A 14,464-nucleotide genomic window follows, 5' to 3' on the forward strand; every position below is an offset into this window, starting at 1 on the left:
AGGTGAATTTCTATGGTTTTGCTGGTTTTGCACGTTTAAAATGTGAGACCCTGTAACTTTTGCTTTTTCAGTGACTATATAAATATATATATATATATATATATATACATACACATACATATAGTGTAGGCTAGACAAAGGAAGATTCCTCTGGATAATGTTGCTGATGCATTTGCAAAACAGCACTGTGTGTAGCTACTGTCAGTTAAACTTGAAAGCCACTCTACAGCCAGGTATTTCTAGGCTTGACTGTGTTCCAAGGTTAGCACATAATGATGACGAGGAAGCACAAGGGCAGTCCAAAGGCCATGCCCTGTTCATGCTGTGTTTGGCAACAGGCTGCATGCTTCCGAGCGAGAGCACACAATGTCTCCAAAGGTCGTGTCCTTTGACCACTGGATACAGCTTGCAGAGGTTGGGGCAGTGGGTGCATGGGAGCAGGAGGAAGGTGTGACTGAAGGCCATGACCTGTGTCTCCAGGGCACGGCCACAGCCTGTGTTTAATAGACACAGAAGGAATACAGAGCATAAAAAGTGGCTAAATGCCATGCCCTAAGCACACTGGAAATATTTGGCTGCAATGCGTGCAAGGAGTGGATCAATGGGTAGCAGGTACTAATGGTAAGAGGGGTAGTGGGAACTTTGGCATACTCCATTAGTACTCGGTGACATATCGATTGCAGGAAGTAGCCAAGTGCACACACTCAGCAAGGAGCTTTTTGGCCATATGCAAGACTTTTTTCTTTCTCCTCTGTGAATAGGGGAATTCGGCGGTAGCTCATTCCAGTGGAAATGGCAAAAAACGTTATCCTGTACGTGCACTGCACATGAAGGTAGAGCAGTATTGTTTGCTGGGAGGCTGTATCATCCAACCATCCATGTAGTGTTAAAAAACAGCTCCTTTGTTTTCCAACAGCACAAGGAATGTATGGCATTAGAAAATACGGGAATAGTTTCACTCAAATATTTGAACCTTGAGCTAATGTAGAATCCCAGGAGTGGAAAAGAGAATCCTTTTGACTGGTGTAGGAAAATGCCCTTTTTGTTTAGCCACCCCCACACCTTTTTGTCCAAAGCTGATGGTTTTGACTTTGATAGTGCACTGGAACCTGCTAACCAGGCCCCATTGCCAGTGCTCTCTACCTAAAATATGATTCATGTAAATTGGTAACCCCAATTGGTAAGACTTTAGCCACATTATAAGTCCCTAGTAAAGGGTAACAGTGGTACCCAGGGCATGGGAGTCAAAGGGGTCACCAGGGTCACCAGGGTCTGAAGCACTGATTGTGCCACCCTGAGTGACCCAAGTAAACAGGTTTCAAAGGCTACACTGCCTCTGATATGCAAGTGGGCTACCCCCAAGAGGAGGACAAAGCAAGCCCACTCCCATAAATAACTGATCTAGTGCATTGTGGAAAATTTTATCCTGACCTCCAGCAAGTTTCAGGCAGCTACTGTCTTCCCCCGAACTCCAGGATGTCGAAGTGACCAAAGTCTGGACTTGCAGTTGCCAAGGCTTGCTCGTGCCAGCCAGGCTACCACTACCTTTACTCAATGCTCTCCCTCGAGGGAACCCTTCAGTATTTTCAACCCTATGACCCAGTGGCCACCTTTGTCAAATTTGTGCACCCCCTTCCTCATAGCACCGTCCAAGCGGCAAAGCTAACACCTGTGGCTCCCGCAATAGCCAGGACAACTCTTCACCTGGGCCTTACAAGCCAGGCAAAATTCAACTGACTGTCGGACTCTGGTCCTGGAACTCACCTCACCTTACCACCCAGTGGTTTCCACTAAATTCGACCTGCAAATGACAGAGTGTCACTAATGTATTTTCCCACTGAAAGCAACATCATCTTTTGTAGAGTGAAATGCATGGATTTATTTTTCTTTAAAAAAATGCATAACTCCATTTATACTCATCTGATTGCCTTCATTTTGGTGTCTAAAATTATTTTAAAAATCTGCTTTGTTTTTTTAATAAATTGGTGTCGAATTTCTTTTGAGTTGTGTTGAGTGCTATCGTCCATGTTGGTACAATGAAATGCTTAACACATGTTCCTCTAGTAAAGCCTGAGTGCTTGGTTCCACACTACCAGGACTGAGCTAGGGATTTATTAGTATGAATCCAAAGGACCTATTGGGGTAATGTAAAGGTATTCCAATGTAAGGCCTAACCAGCCTCACTGCATAATACCCCGCTTTCATGGGTGTGGCTATGGTCAGCTTAAAGGTCAAGAAAATAATTTTCTGCACAGTGTCCACCTTTAAGTGGCTACTCAAACAAGAAAGTTGTGTCTAGCCAAAGTTACAATGATCCAATAGCCCCCTTAAAATTTAGGGACATTTAAGGCAACTGAATATATCTCTAGATGTTGTTAGTGAGCAGAACTGCTGTGCTAACTTGTTCATGGCAAGTTACCATATCGTTCCCGCTGGGTTTAACCCTTGGTAGGGTCTATTGCTATGTGGCCTAAATGATATATAAATGTGGTGGCAGGGAGTCAAACCCTAATGCATATCCCCTAAAAAATGATCATGGAACCCAGCACTTTTATAGTGTCCATATAGCCAACATACTTGCACCATTCCAGATAGCCAGAATCCCTCTCTCAGGTCCACAATAGACGCTACACCTCATTTTTGCAGCCAAAGTACCTTTTCTCTACCCCACAGCCACCACTCCCACACTGTTCCCTTTAAGCTATGCTTTTGTACAGTATTTAGTGATCTTACACGAGTTATAAGTTCAGTGCTCCTTTACCTTCTTTCACTGCCAGTGCTCCTACAGCCTACCAAAAGCTACTTCTCAACTATGCTACTTTTATGCGGTTGCTTATCTGTCCTTGTGTCTTACCCTCAGGTTGCAGCTAACCTTGGACAAGATGGCTTCAGGTAGTATTTCCCAGCCAGGACAGTCCTTGTGCAGGAGATGGTGGGTGATCAGCACAGCTCTTACAGAGACATTCCTCTTCTCAGGAGTCCTTTTGGGGTGGAATGCGTTGCTGCCTATGCTCAAGTCTGAGGGGGTCTACTCCCACCTGTGTGACCTAAGAGGTAAGTCGCCTTCCACATGTGATCTACTTAAAGAAGGGAACAGCTCAATCAGTCAAACCTCTGTACACTGCTGATGCCAAATTTACAGGTTTGACAGACTCACATTGGGTCAATCTTCCTTGATGAATAATTGAATAATGAACTTTCAAAAAATGATAATACTGGAGTGGAGGACTTAAAATTTATAGCATTCAAAGAAACAGGACAGCATCCTTCAGACAGTCATTCCACAAGTGTCTAATAAATGTATACCATTTTACTGATACAAAATGCCCTACACCTTAAACTAGTCAAAGCATGAGTCCGTTAGTCTGCAAAGTCTCGAGACGAGGACAGACTACTGAAAGAAAGTTCTTACAATGAGGGCACCAGAATTCCTTCTAGGGTCTTCTCAAAGCACTAGCAGGACTGGCCTTCAGAGTCTCTCAAGACTCTGGGATACACTCTGCCAGCTAAAAAGCACAGTTAATCCTTTTATTGTCCACAGAATCTCATTTCCTAGGCTTGTCAATGATACTGATCTCAGTAGTGTCTCTAGTTTCTCCCAGAGTTCTATGTGACAGAAACACCAACAGAACAGGTTAATTTCAGGGAAGCCTAGTGTCTACATCATGGCTCAACAGCATTAAATTTCTCCTCAGTGATACCCAGATCTCAAGCACGACAGAGGAGCACTACTTTACTACCACATCATCCTCAAACTGCCTTGAGATGCCCTCACAATTCAGTGGGAAAGAAACACTTTCAAAATGAAGCTGATCAGCACTTTAATCTTCTAGAGTTCTATGAAAGGGATCCCCAGACAAAACAAATCATAGGGAGCCTCCAGTTTCTGTGGTGATTGCATGCGGCATAAATGTATCCCAAAGTAGCATATCTTATTACTGCCTCCAAAATCTCCCAAAGCCCTGAAAAATCAAAGGATCCTCTCCTCAGCATCATCGTACTAACAAAAAAGTTATCTGTTTGGCTGAAATATTTTCCACTGGCCCTGCAGAATAGAGGCTTCTTACAATGGGCCAGCCCCAGATTTGCTAATGGCTCTAAAGCATAGAGGAAGTCACATGCTGCCCAAAGTTCAGCCTCCACAATCCATACAGCTCTGAAGAGGAGCTCCATAATTAGCTCATCTCAGGATGCCTCCAGAGTTTTCCAGAGTTTTGTAAGGTACACTTCCCACAATACGTTTCTCACGACCTTCAAAATTCCCTAGACTTGTATAGCGTTTAAATAATTTCCACAGTATTATAATTCTAGCAGAACCTCCATTATACATAGAGCTCTATGATACAGAAGAAATATTAGTCCCCCTTCGTCTACATCCAGAATTCTGACAGACCTAAAGTATCTACTTGGGACAATAGGTTAGTGACAAGTTTGCAGTCCCAATTCCAGAAAGTTCTCCAGAAGATGCACAACAGACTGAAAGTTTAAAAATGTTGGTATTCTTCAGAAGACAGTAGTGCTCCATTAAGGGTTGGTTATTTCACATTTGCCACTGTTTAGAATTTCTCCAGCCTTACAAAACATTGTTTTGTCTTTAGAATTCCACAGCCAGTCACCGGAGACCACTCTCCCATCAAAGGATACTACCTCTCAGGGATCGCTGAATGAAAGATGGGAGGAGTGGCCAACATGCATCAAGCAGGAGAACATGCTGAACCTAGGGTTTACTGTGGGAGCTTTCTTCCTTGGCTTCACACTACTCCCCTTGCAGATCATCCTGGATAACACGCACCTGAGACATATTCGCCAAATTGGCAGGTAGGATATCTAAGAACCACATCACTAAATGACCACTGAATGAGCATACATTCCGCCCTTATCGCACCAAAAGTGTATACAAAAGTCAGGAAACAAAAGGTACATTTATCAGACTCAAGCCAGAAAGGGGTAGGCTCTGTTACCGTGGTTAACATTGATAAAGATTTTGCGGCACAGATTTAATAGAGTCTGCTTTAAGCTCAGAGTTAAAATCATCTATGTAGTGTAGCAAAAGGTGAATCCACCGACACACATTTAGCAAAGTAGTTGGTTACTGCATCACATGTAAGCCTCAAAGTTCACTAATGCCATAATGATTTTGGCAAGTGACAGTGCAATAGCAATTTCAACAATTACAGCATCTAGCCAGCAATTCATGAAATGACATGTGCCAGGCATGCCCCCCATTATAGAATATATAACCAATAATGTCACAATACAATCCATGCTACATTTTTCAACAATCCAAGGACCCACAAGTAAATGCAGACTGTGCCCTAAGAGTGGGTGTCCCACCAAATAGTGAGCAATATAAAGTGACAATGCAGATAAAGTGACTGTACCAACCAAAATGCATAGAAGAATGCCTAATGCTGTCAAGATGTTCCAAAGTTAATAATTGACAGTGCCAAGACAAAACATCAACAGCCCATGGGATGTTGGTATAAATTGCATGTGCAGTGATTAGGTGGGTTCTTTATTCCCATTACAGCTAGGTGGAAACAGGGTAACAATACAAATCGCTGCATCTTCTGGTTCAGCAACTAACCACAGGATAAGGTGCAAGTGCAATCCAGAATGTTACAAAAATGCTAGAAAGTCTGAACAGAGATATATTTCACTTTTCTATTCCTTCGTTTTGCCCTTCTTCCCCAGAAAAAAGCTCCCAAATTCAGGAGCCGCTGGTGGCATGAAGGGGTGGTGGGGGGCAGCATGCGAAGCAGGGGCAGCGCGTGGAGCAGGGTGCGCAGAGGGGCAATAAAAAAACATAAAAAAACTTAACTGCTGCCTCTGTGTTCCACAGCTCCAGCAGCCTCTCGTCTTCTTCGTCCCTCCCCAACCAATCCCGATGCTTCTCTCATTCTGTTACACAGCATGAAAGAAGTGCCAGGATTGGCTTGAGTGGGCAGAAATGCAGCTCAAGGAGGGAGTGGGACTCTGCGCTTGGTCTCCACCCGGCTGTGCAACACAGACGGATGGAGAGTTCTTGGTGCGCATGTCAGTTTGGCCAGCTGCAGACACGAAAACGGAAAAACAAAGGGATAATAAAATGCTTTTATTATCCCTTTATTTTTCTGCTTTCACCAGTGGGGCAACGCTCTTCCGCCATAGCGGAGGGGCCACCCCTGCCCAGATTCTTTTATCCTGATCTAACTTATTCAGGCGAGCGAAATACCACTGTTCTCATCTACCCATTTTCCTCATTTTCTTTATCCTTTCCTTGAATGTAGGTTTCAGTGGAGACTTCTAGTGGCTTGTATTAATAGACCGAGGAACCAAAATAGAAAAAGAAATACATTTGGTGCCCATTTCCTCGGCCTGTGAAGGAAGGTTGAGGCTGAATAGAATGGTACTAGGTGTGGGTTTGACCTCATAGTCCGCTTGAGTGAGAGGTGTTCAAAAATCTGCAGCCAAAACCTGGAAATGACTTTACAGGTTATAAACACAGTTGTATTTAGGACACCTTCTGGTGGTTGTACGGAACATTCTATTTAGCCTTTCTGGAGTATTATAAAACATCCAGGCATTGCAAAACATCATCTTATGAAAAGTAGCCCCCTGCAACAACGTAAAACCATACACAAAGCACTTTAAGGAGCTGTCGGTGTCGATCTCAATCTGAACACATTCCAACGGCTAATTCCAGATTTTAGGGAGGGTCTGGGATAGGAATTGTCCAGACAAAACTTTTTAAACCAGAAACTCAGAGAGTCATTCACATTCTCCAGTTGGAAAAGTTTCCCAGCCCGCTTTGCTAAGCAATAGACATCATATAATGGGAGACTGCTAAGACCAGAGACCATCTGTCTTTAGGAGAAGTTTAAAAAGGCTGGTAGCATGTGACTACGAGAGCAAACCCCTGCCAAGGTCTTTACTCTGTCTTCAGCCAAAAAAATCTCCAATCTTATGAATTTTAAGCCTTGACCATTTCTTAATAACTGCTCAGTGAAAACAAAGGGAGAGATGACAACGGCAAGACAGGGGGTAAGTGGCATGAATCGTAGGTATTATAAACTTACGAAAATTATTCTGCTTCATAGCTTTGAAGGTCAACAAAGTCCTATATCTGACTTTCTTTGTCATCTTAGGATCATGGCTGACACTTGGAAGCCTTACTATCTTGTAGTGACCTAACATATATATCACCAGAGAGTTGTCAAACTGAGACCCCTGCAAAGAGAACCAACACAGCTGTAATGCGATAGATGCAAAGTAATGAGTCCTTAGACAGAGAAGGGTTATTGCACTGTCACTTTATTGGTTAATTAGTGGTTTGTTGCACTGTGTATTTGTATATCAATTTGGTATTCATGGTATCTAAGGTAGTTATGACATGATGTTGTAGAGGTTGCGAATGCCAAGAAAAGTGGGGAAAAAACAAAGTTCACTACTGCAAAGGATGCTTCAACATCTATGCTATCAGATCTGCAGCTGTATTGCACCATGTTCACCAGAAGTAACTCTCCAGTTCCTGTGCCACAATCACACACTTGTGCAAGAATCAAATAATTCACACAACATGCTAAAATTAACTTATCTTGCAATCAGAATTGTTTCAGGGGCCCACCAGCTAGTCAATTAGTGCTAGAATATTTTACGGGGGCAGAATTCAGTCCTTGGAGCCCTTGTACTGCAATCACACACCAATACACTCCACCAACAAATTAGGCGGCATTGCCAGAATCATGCCCACAATGCAGTAGTGTAGATACATGGAGGTGGCAGCATCTCGTTCAGTTCTGATGATGCTTGTGTTTTTCTCCTTTGTTTTCTGCAGTGCATCCTTCTGTTTCTCCTGCCTATTGTTGGCATACGTGTCGAGCAGCCCACAGAGTAAGTATCTCTAACCTGAAGTGCTCAACAGTAAACACCTCTCACCTGAGCAGATACCTCTGTTAGCACCTAAACTTAAGTCTTTAAGTAAACAATGACAGCCTAGCAGACATCATACATGTCCACCAACCCTGGATGCTGATGTACAAAACCTCTTTCAAATTGACAGCCCTCATTTGCTATCACTACCTGTACAACTTACAAAGTTCATCTAGCCACCACCACAGTTCACAACAATAAAGATAGAACAGCCTGCTCTTGTTCCTTCTAAGGTGCATGCTGTTTTTCTTGGACCCCACAACAGTGGAGCCAACTGGCAGATATTGCCTACAATTTCCAAAGACGAGAATTTGTGGGGCATCAAAAGCTCTATGGAAGCCAGGGCCCGAAAGATCATGGAATCACCAGGCCATACCAACTAAATGCTTCTTAATTCCGTGCATACAGTGGTCACAAATCAATATTCACACCAAGGTTCCTACATAGGAACACCATCCCAATTCTGACATACGGATCCCAAGTAACGGCTAAAATGAGGACCCCACGCTACTGCCAGTATCCTTGGACAGGTAGTTCTGCCCACCTAGGAAACCCATCCAGATCTTTTAAGAGATCCTACACAACTGCCAACTGGGGGACACAGACCACTGGCAATATCATCACACAGGTAGCTGTGTACTACTCAGAATAGTATCTAATTGCTAGGATCAGGCCCATAGGTCACAGCTAATATGAACATCCCAGACCACTGCTAACAGGTGGACCGCAGTCAGCATCCTTCACCCACATAACTTGCCACAGTAAGAACACCACCCCACTGCTATTGTTAAGAGGTGGACCCCCAGCCACAGTGCCGGATTACAATATAGGCAAAGTAAGCACCAGCATATGGGCCCCACTTCTTTTAGGGGCCTGCGACAACGGATCGAAAAAATATTGATTTGGTCTTGAAAGAAGATTACAATCAAGCTTTCCTAAATTGTTTCCAAAAGATAGAAAACAAATTAATAAACTCAAAGAAACTAAAACTTTACATTAAAGACTCTATAGAGAAACTACTGTATTACTGTCATGTACCAATCAACAATTTAAAGTACATAAACCATAGGCATCAGATTCACATAACAGTTTAGCTCTTAAAAGCTCATCTTCTGTCAGCCGTCAGTTTGTCAAAACAATCGGTGCAAAATACATATGTGTAATGTTTAGTTTTGTGTAATAAAATTGGTTTATTAAAGTTGTTGATAGGTAAAATTAACAAGGCGGTAACAAAACTGCCCCAAGGAAGGACAAACGTAAAGCATTTACCAATGTCATCAAAGGATTTTTGAAAGGCAAGCCCACGGACAAGTGAAAGTGATGGACGTGAGGTGGGTGTGGTTAAAAGCCCACATAGATACCAACATGACGGAAAAGCAACACTTGCATGGTGCTATGCTTGACCTAAAAATGTACTAGCAGATAATTTGCGAGGGGGGGCAAAATTTCGACTGCCTAGGGGCCTGCACAGGGTTTAATCCGGCCCTGCCCAGGCATGCAGTCAGGCAGATTCCTGCCCGCTAAGAGCTCCCTTCAAGAGTTAGCACAGGCATCTCAAGCTAAAGCTAATAGGATCTCAGGCCACGGCTAACTCATAAGTCAAACCCATGGCTAACATGCGCACCCAAGGACTTACCTAAAGGAGGGAGTCCACTGCTAAATCGGGGTGCTTAGGTGACTGTTAACATATTTCTTTCATTTCCAGATTTGTCTTTCTTCCTGATGTTTGCCATGGTGACAAATGGCATAGGGGGCGCCTGCATCATGTTCACCACTCTAACGGTAAGCAATCTCTATTTTTCCTAAGCACATGCACTCCTGTCTGAAACTGGACCAGTTGTTCAAGCTAACCCTGTTCCCCACGACAGTGTCCTCACAATCCTGGTGCCCAGTCTCAGTGAAAGTGGGAAACATCAGCCTCTGAAATTAATTCAAGCATTATATCCATCACCTTGTTGTTTTTTGCATTTGATGCCCTAAGTGCACCAGGTATGCTAAGACGTGGGTCCCTGGCTTACTGGAACCAAGCTACACCTGGCTGAAGAGCCCTAACTAAGTTGCTTGGGCTCTAGTTAAGGAAGGACCAGTCCTGGCATTTCAGGCTGGACTGTTCTCTTGAGGAGTAGGATCAAGGCTGATTTGCATGTGGCTGGGTCAAAACTGAGGTGACATCTTGGATGAAGAACGTGGATTGGGATGCGGCCCAGAGCGATCGCAAGTGGCTTAGACCTTCTTGTTTTTGCATTTGATGCCCTTAGAGTGGCGGTTATGCCCAGATGTAGATCCCGGGCTTTCTGTGCCACTGGAACCAAGTTATTCCTGGCTGAAAATCCCAGACTGTGGAAAACCTGTCCTAGGTTGCTTGTGTTGCCATTCAGGGAGGACCTGGCCTAGCAGTTCAGGTGGGACTATTTCCATGAAGAGTAGGGTCAAGGCTAATTTGTGTATGGCTGGGACCAAATTGAGTTGGCAAGGTAGGTGAAAAACGATGGGTGGGATGCTGCCCAAAGCAATCGCCAGTGGCTGAGATTAATTCAAGCACGTCACTCATCACCTTGTTGTTTTTGTATTTAACACCCTAAGTGTGCCAGGTATGCCCAGACGTGGGTCCCGGCTGACTGCCACTAGAATCAAGCTATACCTGGCTGTAGGGCCCTAACTAGAGTCATGCCAGCTCTAGGTTGCTTGTGTTCTGGTTCAGGGAGAACCTGACCTGGCAGTTTGGGCTGGACTGTTCCCATGAGGAGCAGGGTCAAGGCTAATATGCAGAAGGCTGGGTCCAAACCGAGGTGGCACTGGTGGGCAAAAAAATGATGGACTAGGATGCTGCCCGAGCGATCACCAGAGGCTGAGATCAGTTCAAACATTCCATCCACAACCTTGTACTTTTTGCATTTTAAAATTATATAAACTAATAAAACTTTATATATACATTTTGAACATACAGGCACAATCAAAGGATGTGCTCAACAACTGTCGTATATCTTAACCTCTTTTGGCATGTATGTTTCTAAGGGGTGGTTGTATAGCATAAACCTAGTTGAAAGGCAGTGTTGCCCTGCACAAGCCCATGTCTAAGATACAGTCAATGAGTGACTGGCAGAGTAGCATAGTTCCGGAGGAGAAGTGGTCTGTTAATGCACTGAGATGTCTTCTTCAAAAAGGTGTACTTTCAGTGCTTCACTATGATGGAGAAGGGTTGGGGCAGTCATGAGGGCTAAAGGGATGTAATTTCAGATACTTGGGCCCATATTTATACTTTTTTAGCGCTGCATTTGCGCCGCTTTTTGACCGCAAAAACTGTGCAAACTTACAAAATACAATTGTATTTTGCAAGTTTGCGCCATTTTTGCGTCAACAAATTACGCAAATGAGGCGCTAAAAAAGTATAAATATGGGCCTTGGTGCATAAATACAGAAGGCACGGCTCCAGGTTTCTAAGTCATTGAAGATTTTAAGCCTGCTCGACAGATATGGTTGTGATGGCTTTGCAGATAATTCAGCTGGTTTTGAAGATGGTGTGGGCCAGCAAAGGATACCAAGAGAGCTTTATTAGAGTGTAGATGATGTGGCGATATGTTTTCAGGTTTTTGATGAAGCATACTGCAGCATGTAGGATAATAAAGTAGGGACCAATGTGGAGTAAGGGCTTGAATGGCAATTCTGAAGTTACTTTCTAGGAGGAACAAATTAACTTTCTTTAGCGGAAAGAGTTGAGACCCGCCCATCTTGGCTTTCTTGGCAATGTATTCCTTGAGAACGAGATTGGTGGCCAGGGAGAATCCGAGTGACTTGGTGCTGGGTAAAAGTTAAGGAGCGATGTGTCCAGGCTACTGTTGTGCCAGGGTTAGATTAGTTGTTGCTTGTTGTTATTGAACAGCAAGAATGCAATTTTTATGGGTTTGAGCTTTAGGTTGGTGCTGGACATCCAGGAATGTTTGAGGTAAAGTGAGAGCTTGCAGCACTGGATGCTTAGAGCGGAGAATACTTTTAAGTAAAGTTATACATCTAAATATTGGTGATTTTTTTTATATTATCGGTGAGTAGAGTCTACAGGGCTCGATGTAGAGGTTAAAGATGACAGGGGAAAAGATGGATCTTTTGGTGAGTCTACAGGTGAGTGGGAGTTTCTGGGACCTGTGAACAAACAGATGGTATTTGGATAGGTAGGGGGACCGAAGAAGCACAGTGAAAGTAAACAAGACTTCAGGGTGTTGTTAACAGTCAAGTGGTTGATGGAGTCGAATGCATCATGGCTGGAATGGACTTGGTATGGTCTAGTATTGTATTAGTGAAAATTAGCTTGACTGCACGACAGAGATGAAATTCTCCTTCAAAGGACTGCATATGATTAACCCTTTTTTCTAGACAACTTGTGTGAAAAACCCGTGTGATATTTCACCAAAGCCATGGGTAGAGGAAATGACATTGCTGTAACCCCCTGATGACATCACATAAAATTACATAACATGACCTTCCCCATCACAAGAAGTGGGTATAAAATATTTTTAAAAACTACAGAAACAGTAACAAAATGTAGGAGCCATGAAATGTTAGAGAAGTAGTGGGTAGGAGGTGCTTAGGGGACACAAGCATAATCACAGTTGATACTTTGATAATGCCCGAACCATCAGTCACTGTGCCACCAAATAATTTGCTTTAAATTTTACACTAGTTCCTCTTTCACACAAAAAAGCACGAGCTTCTCCACTTTGTGGGTGTTAGGGACTTTAGAGATTTTGTTTCGAAAAGTGTTATTAAATATAGCGTGCAAAGCCAGTTTTGCATATTTACTTAGAACTTGTGAGAAGAAAGATCACCTAGAAACCTGTGATTTAGAGAAGCTAGTTGTCAATATTTCTGTTCCTGACTTTACTCTAGTTCTGAGGAAAAATATAGAAAGGGGAAGAATTTGAGGTTTAGTTACAACCGCTGCTAAGCAAGTCTTAGAACATGGACATAGATGAGACCTGCATAACCAAACGCATTGCCTGTGTTTTATAAGCAGAAATACCGTGTACAGAAATCATTGCAACTTAAGCAGGGGCTTACATGAAAATGAGGATTTTGCTTCTGAAAGTGTGATAGTGCTAGGGAAAGTGCCAGTCACAATAATATTCTGGACCCCAAAATGTGGCTCGCAGTGCCTTTCAGAGGCTGCTGGTTAAGTATCCAGATTATCCTAACACCCATCCTCCACTGCTCCACAGAAAGAGCTCGACTCATTAAGCTGTTTGCCTACCTACGTATGTTATGTTGATAAAGTGTACATTCACTGAAAGGTTTCTTGATGCTGTATAGTTCAGGTGACCAAGAACGTATCGTCTGCCTTATCTATACGCTTGTCTGAACAGCCCAGGTTTTATAATATTTTTTAAACATCAGAAAATCCCTTTCTAATCAAAATATTTCTGGGAGAGAATTCCACAGAAAGGGTGCTTCGGCAGAAAAGCTCCAGCTCCCCATCAATTTACTTGAATAGCTACGGATAATTAAGTATTTTGAGGCAGATGATCTGAGTGCTCGAAGTGTGATGTATTTCTTCATCTTTTTGTTCAGGTGGTAAGTAGCCATGTTGTACAGGTGTTACGTAGGCGCTCCGTAGCAAGTTGTAAATAAGGCGAGCAGCCTCGTTTTGAATTACATGTAACTTTTGGATGGTGTTGGATGACAGGCCCAGGTAGATTGAATTACCATAGTGCAGTCTTGAAGTGATTGTTAACATAGTTCAACATGGTCCAACAGAAACCAGAAAGACGGTGACCCAGGCCCTCGTCAGCAGCAGACTTGACTACGGCAACGCACTCTACACAGGCATCCCAACCAAAGACATCAAACGACTCCAACGTATCCAAAATGCCTCCACCCGACTGATTCTCGACATACCCCGCCGATGTCACATCTCCCCTCACCTGAAGGAACTCCACTGGCTCCCGGTAGACAAGAGGATCACCTTCAAACTCCTCACCCACGCTCACAAGGCGCTTCACAACACCGGACCCTCCTACCTCAACACCAGACTTAACTTCTACACTCCAACTCGTCAACTCCGATCCGCCAACCTCGCCCTCGCCATCGTACCCCGAATCCAGCGCAAGACCTCCGGCGGCAGATCCTTCTCCTTCCTCGCCGCCAAGACCTGGAACTCTCTCCCCACACCTCTACGCCAGACCCAGGACCTCCTCGCTTTCAGAAGGCTCCTCAAGACCTGGCTCTTCGACCGCTAAACAGCAACGCTCCACGCCCCCCCCCCCCTCCCCCCAGCGCCTCGAAACCCTGACGGGTACATAGCGCGCTTTATAAATATTGTGATTGATTGATTGATAGTTACATAATTAAGGCCGCTACCTGTAAACTCTTTGACAATGCATTTGGAAAGGGGGATTTCCTAGTTCTCGAGGACAATCACTGCTTGACCAGAGATCACCGCGATTCTTTCCACAATCTTTCTTCTGTCAGCTCTGCATTTTAACTGATTACTGCCCATCCCATTCCAGATGAAGTTCATAGTATTTTGGAACTCTTGCTGGGATGTTGTAGGGCCATTTATGTG

The 14,464-nt window shown here is 43.8% G+C and overlaps 1 protein-coding gene across 2 annotated transcripts in view; it reads left to right on the forward strand.

Moving 5' to 3' along the window:
- The window catches only part of LOC138304169 (large neutral amino acids transporter small subunit 4-like), a 310,553-nt gene that overhangs the window by 64,137 nt on the left and 231,952 nt on the right, over window positions 1-14,464 (forward strand). For both annotated transcript variants that reach the window (XM_069243998.1, XM_069243999.1), the window contains exons 2-5: window positions 2,861-3,054; window positions 4,599-4,818; window positions 7,817-7,872; window positions 9,617-9,693. In XM_069243998.1, coding sequence (XP_069100099.1) covers window positions 2,883-3,054; window positions 4,599-4,818; window positions 7,817-7,872; window positions 9,617-9,693 — 525 coding nt within the window. In that variant the 5' untranslated portion in view covers window positions 2,861-2,882. The remainder of the gene's footprint in view (window positions 1-2,860; window positions 3,055-4,598; window positions 4,819-7,816; window positions 7,873-9,616; window positions 9,694-14,464) is intronic.

This window comes from Pleurodeles waltl, chromosome 7, assembly GCF_031143425.1.
Source record: "Pleurodeles waltl isolate 20211129_DDA chromosome 7, aPleWal1.hap1.20221129, whole genome shotgun sequence".
Lineage (NCBI taxonomy): Eukaryota > Metazoa > Chordata > Amphibia > Caudata > Salamandridae > Pleurodeles > Pleurodeles waltl.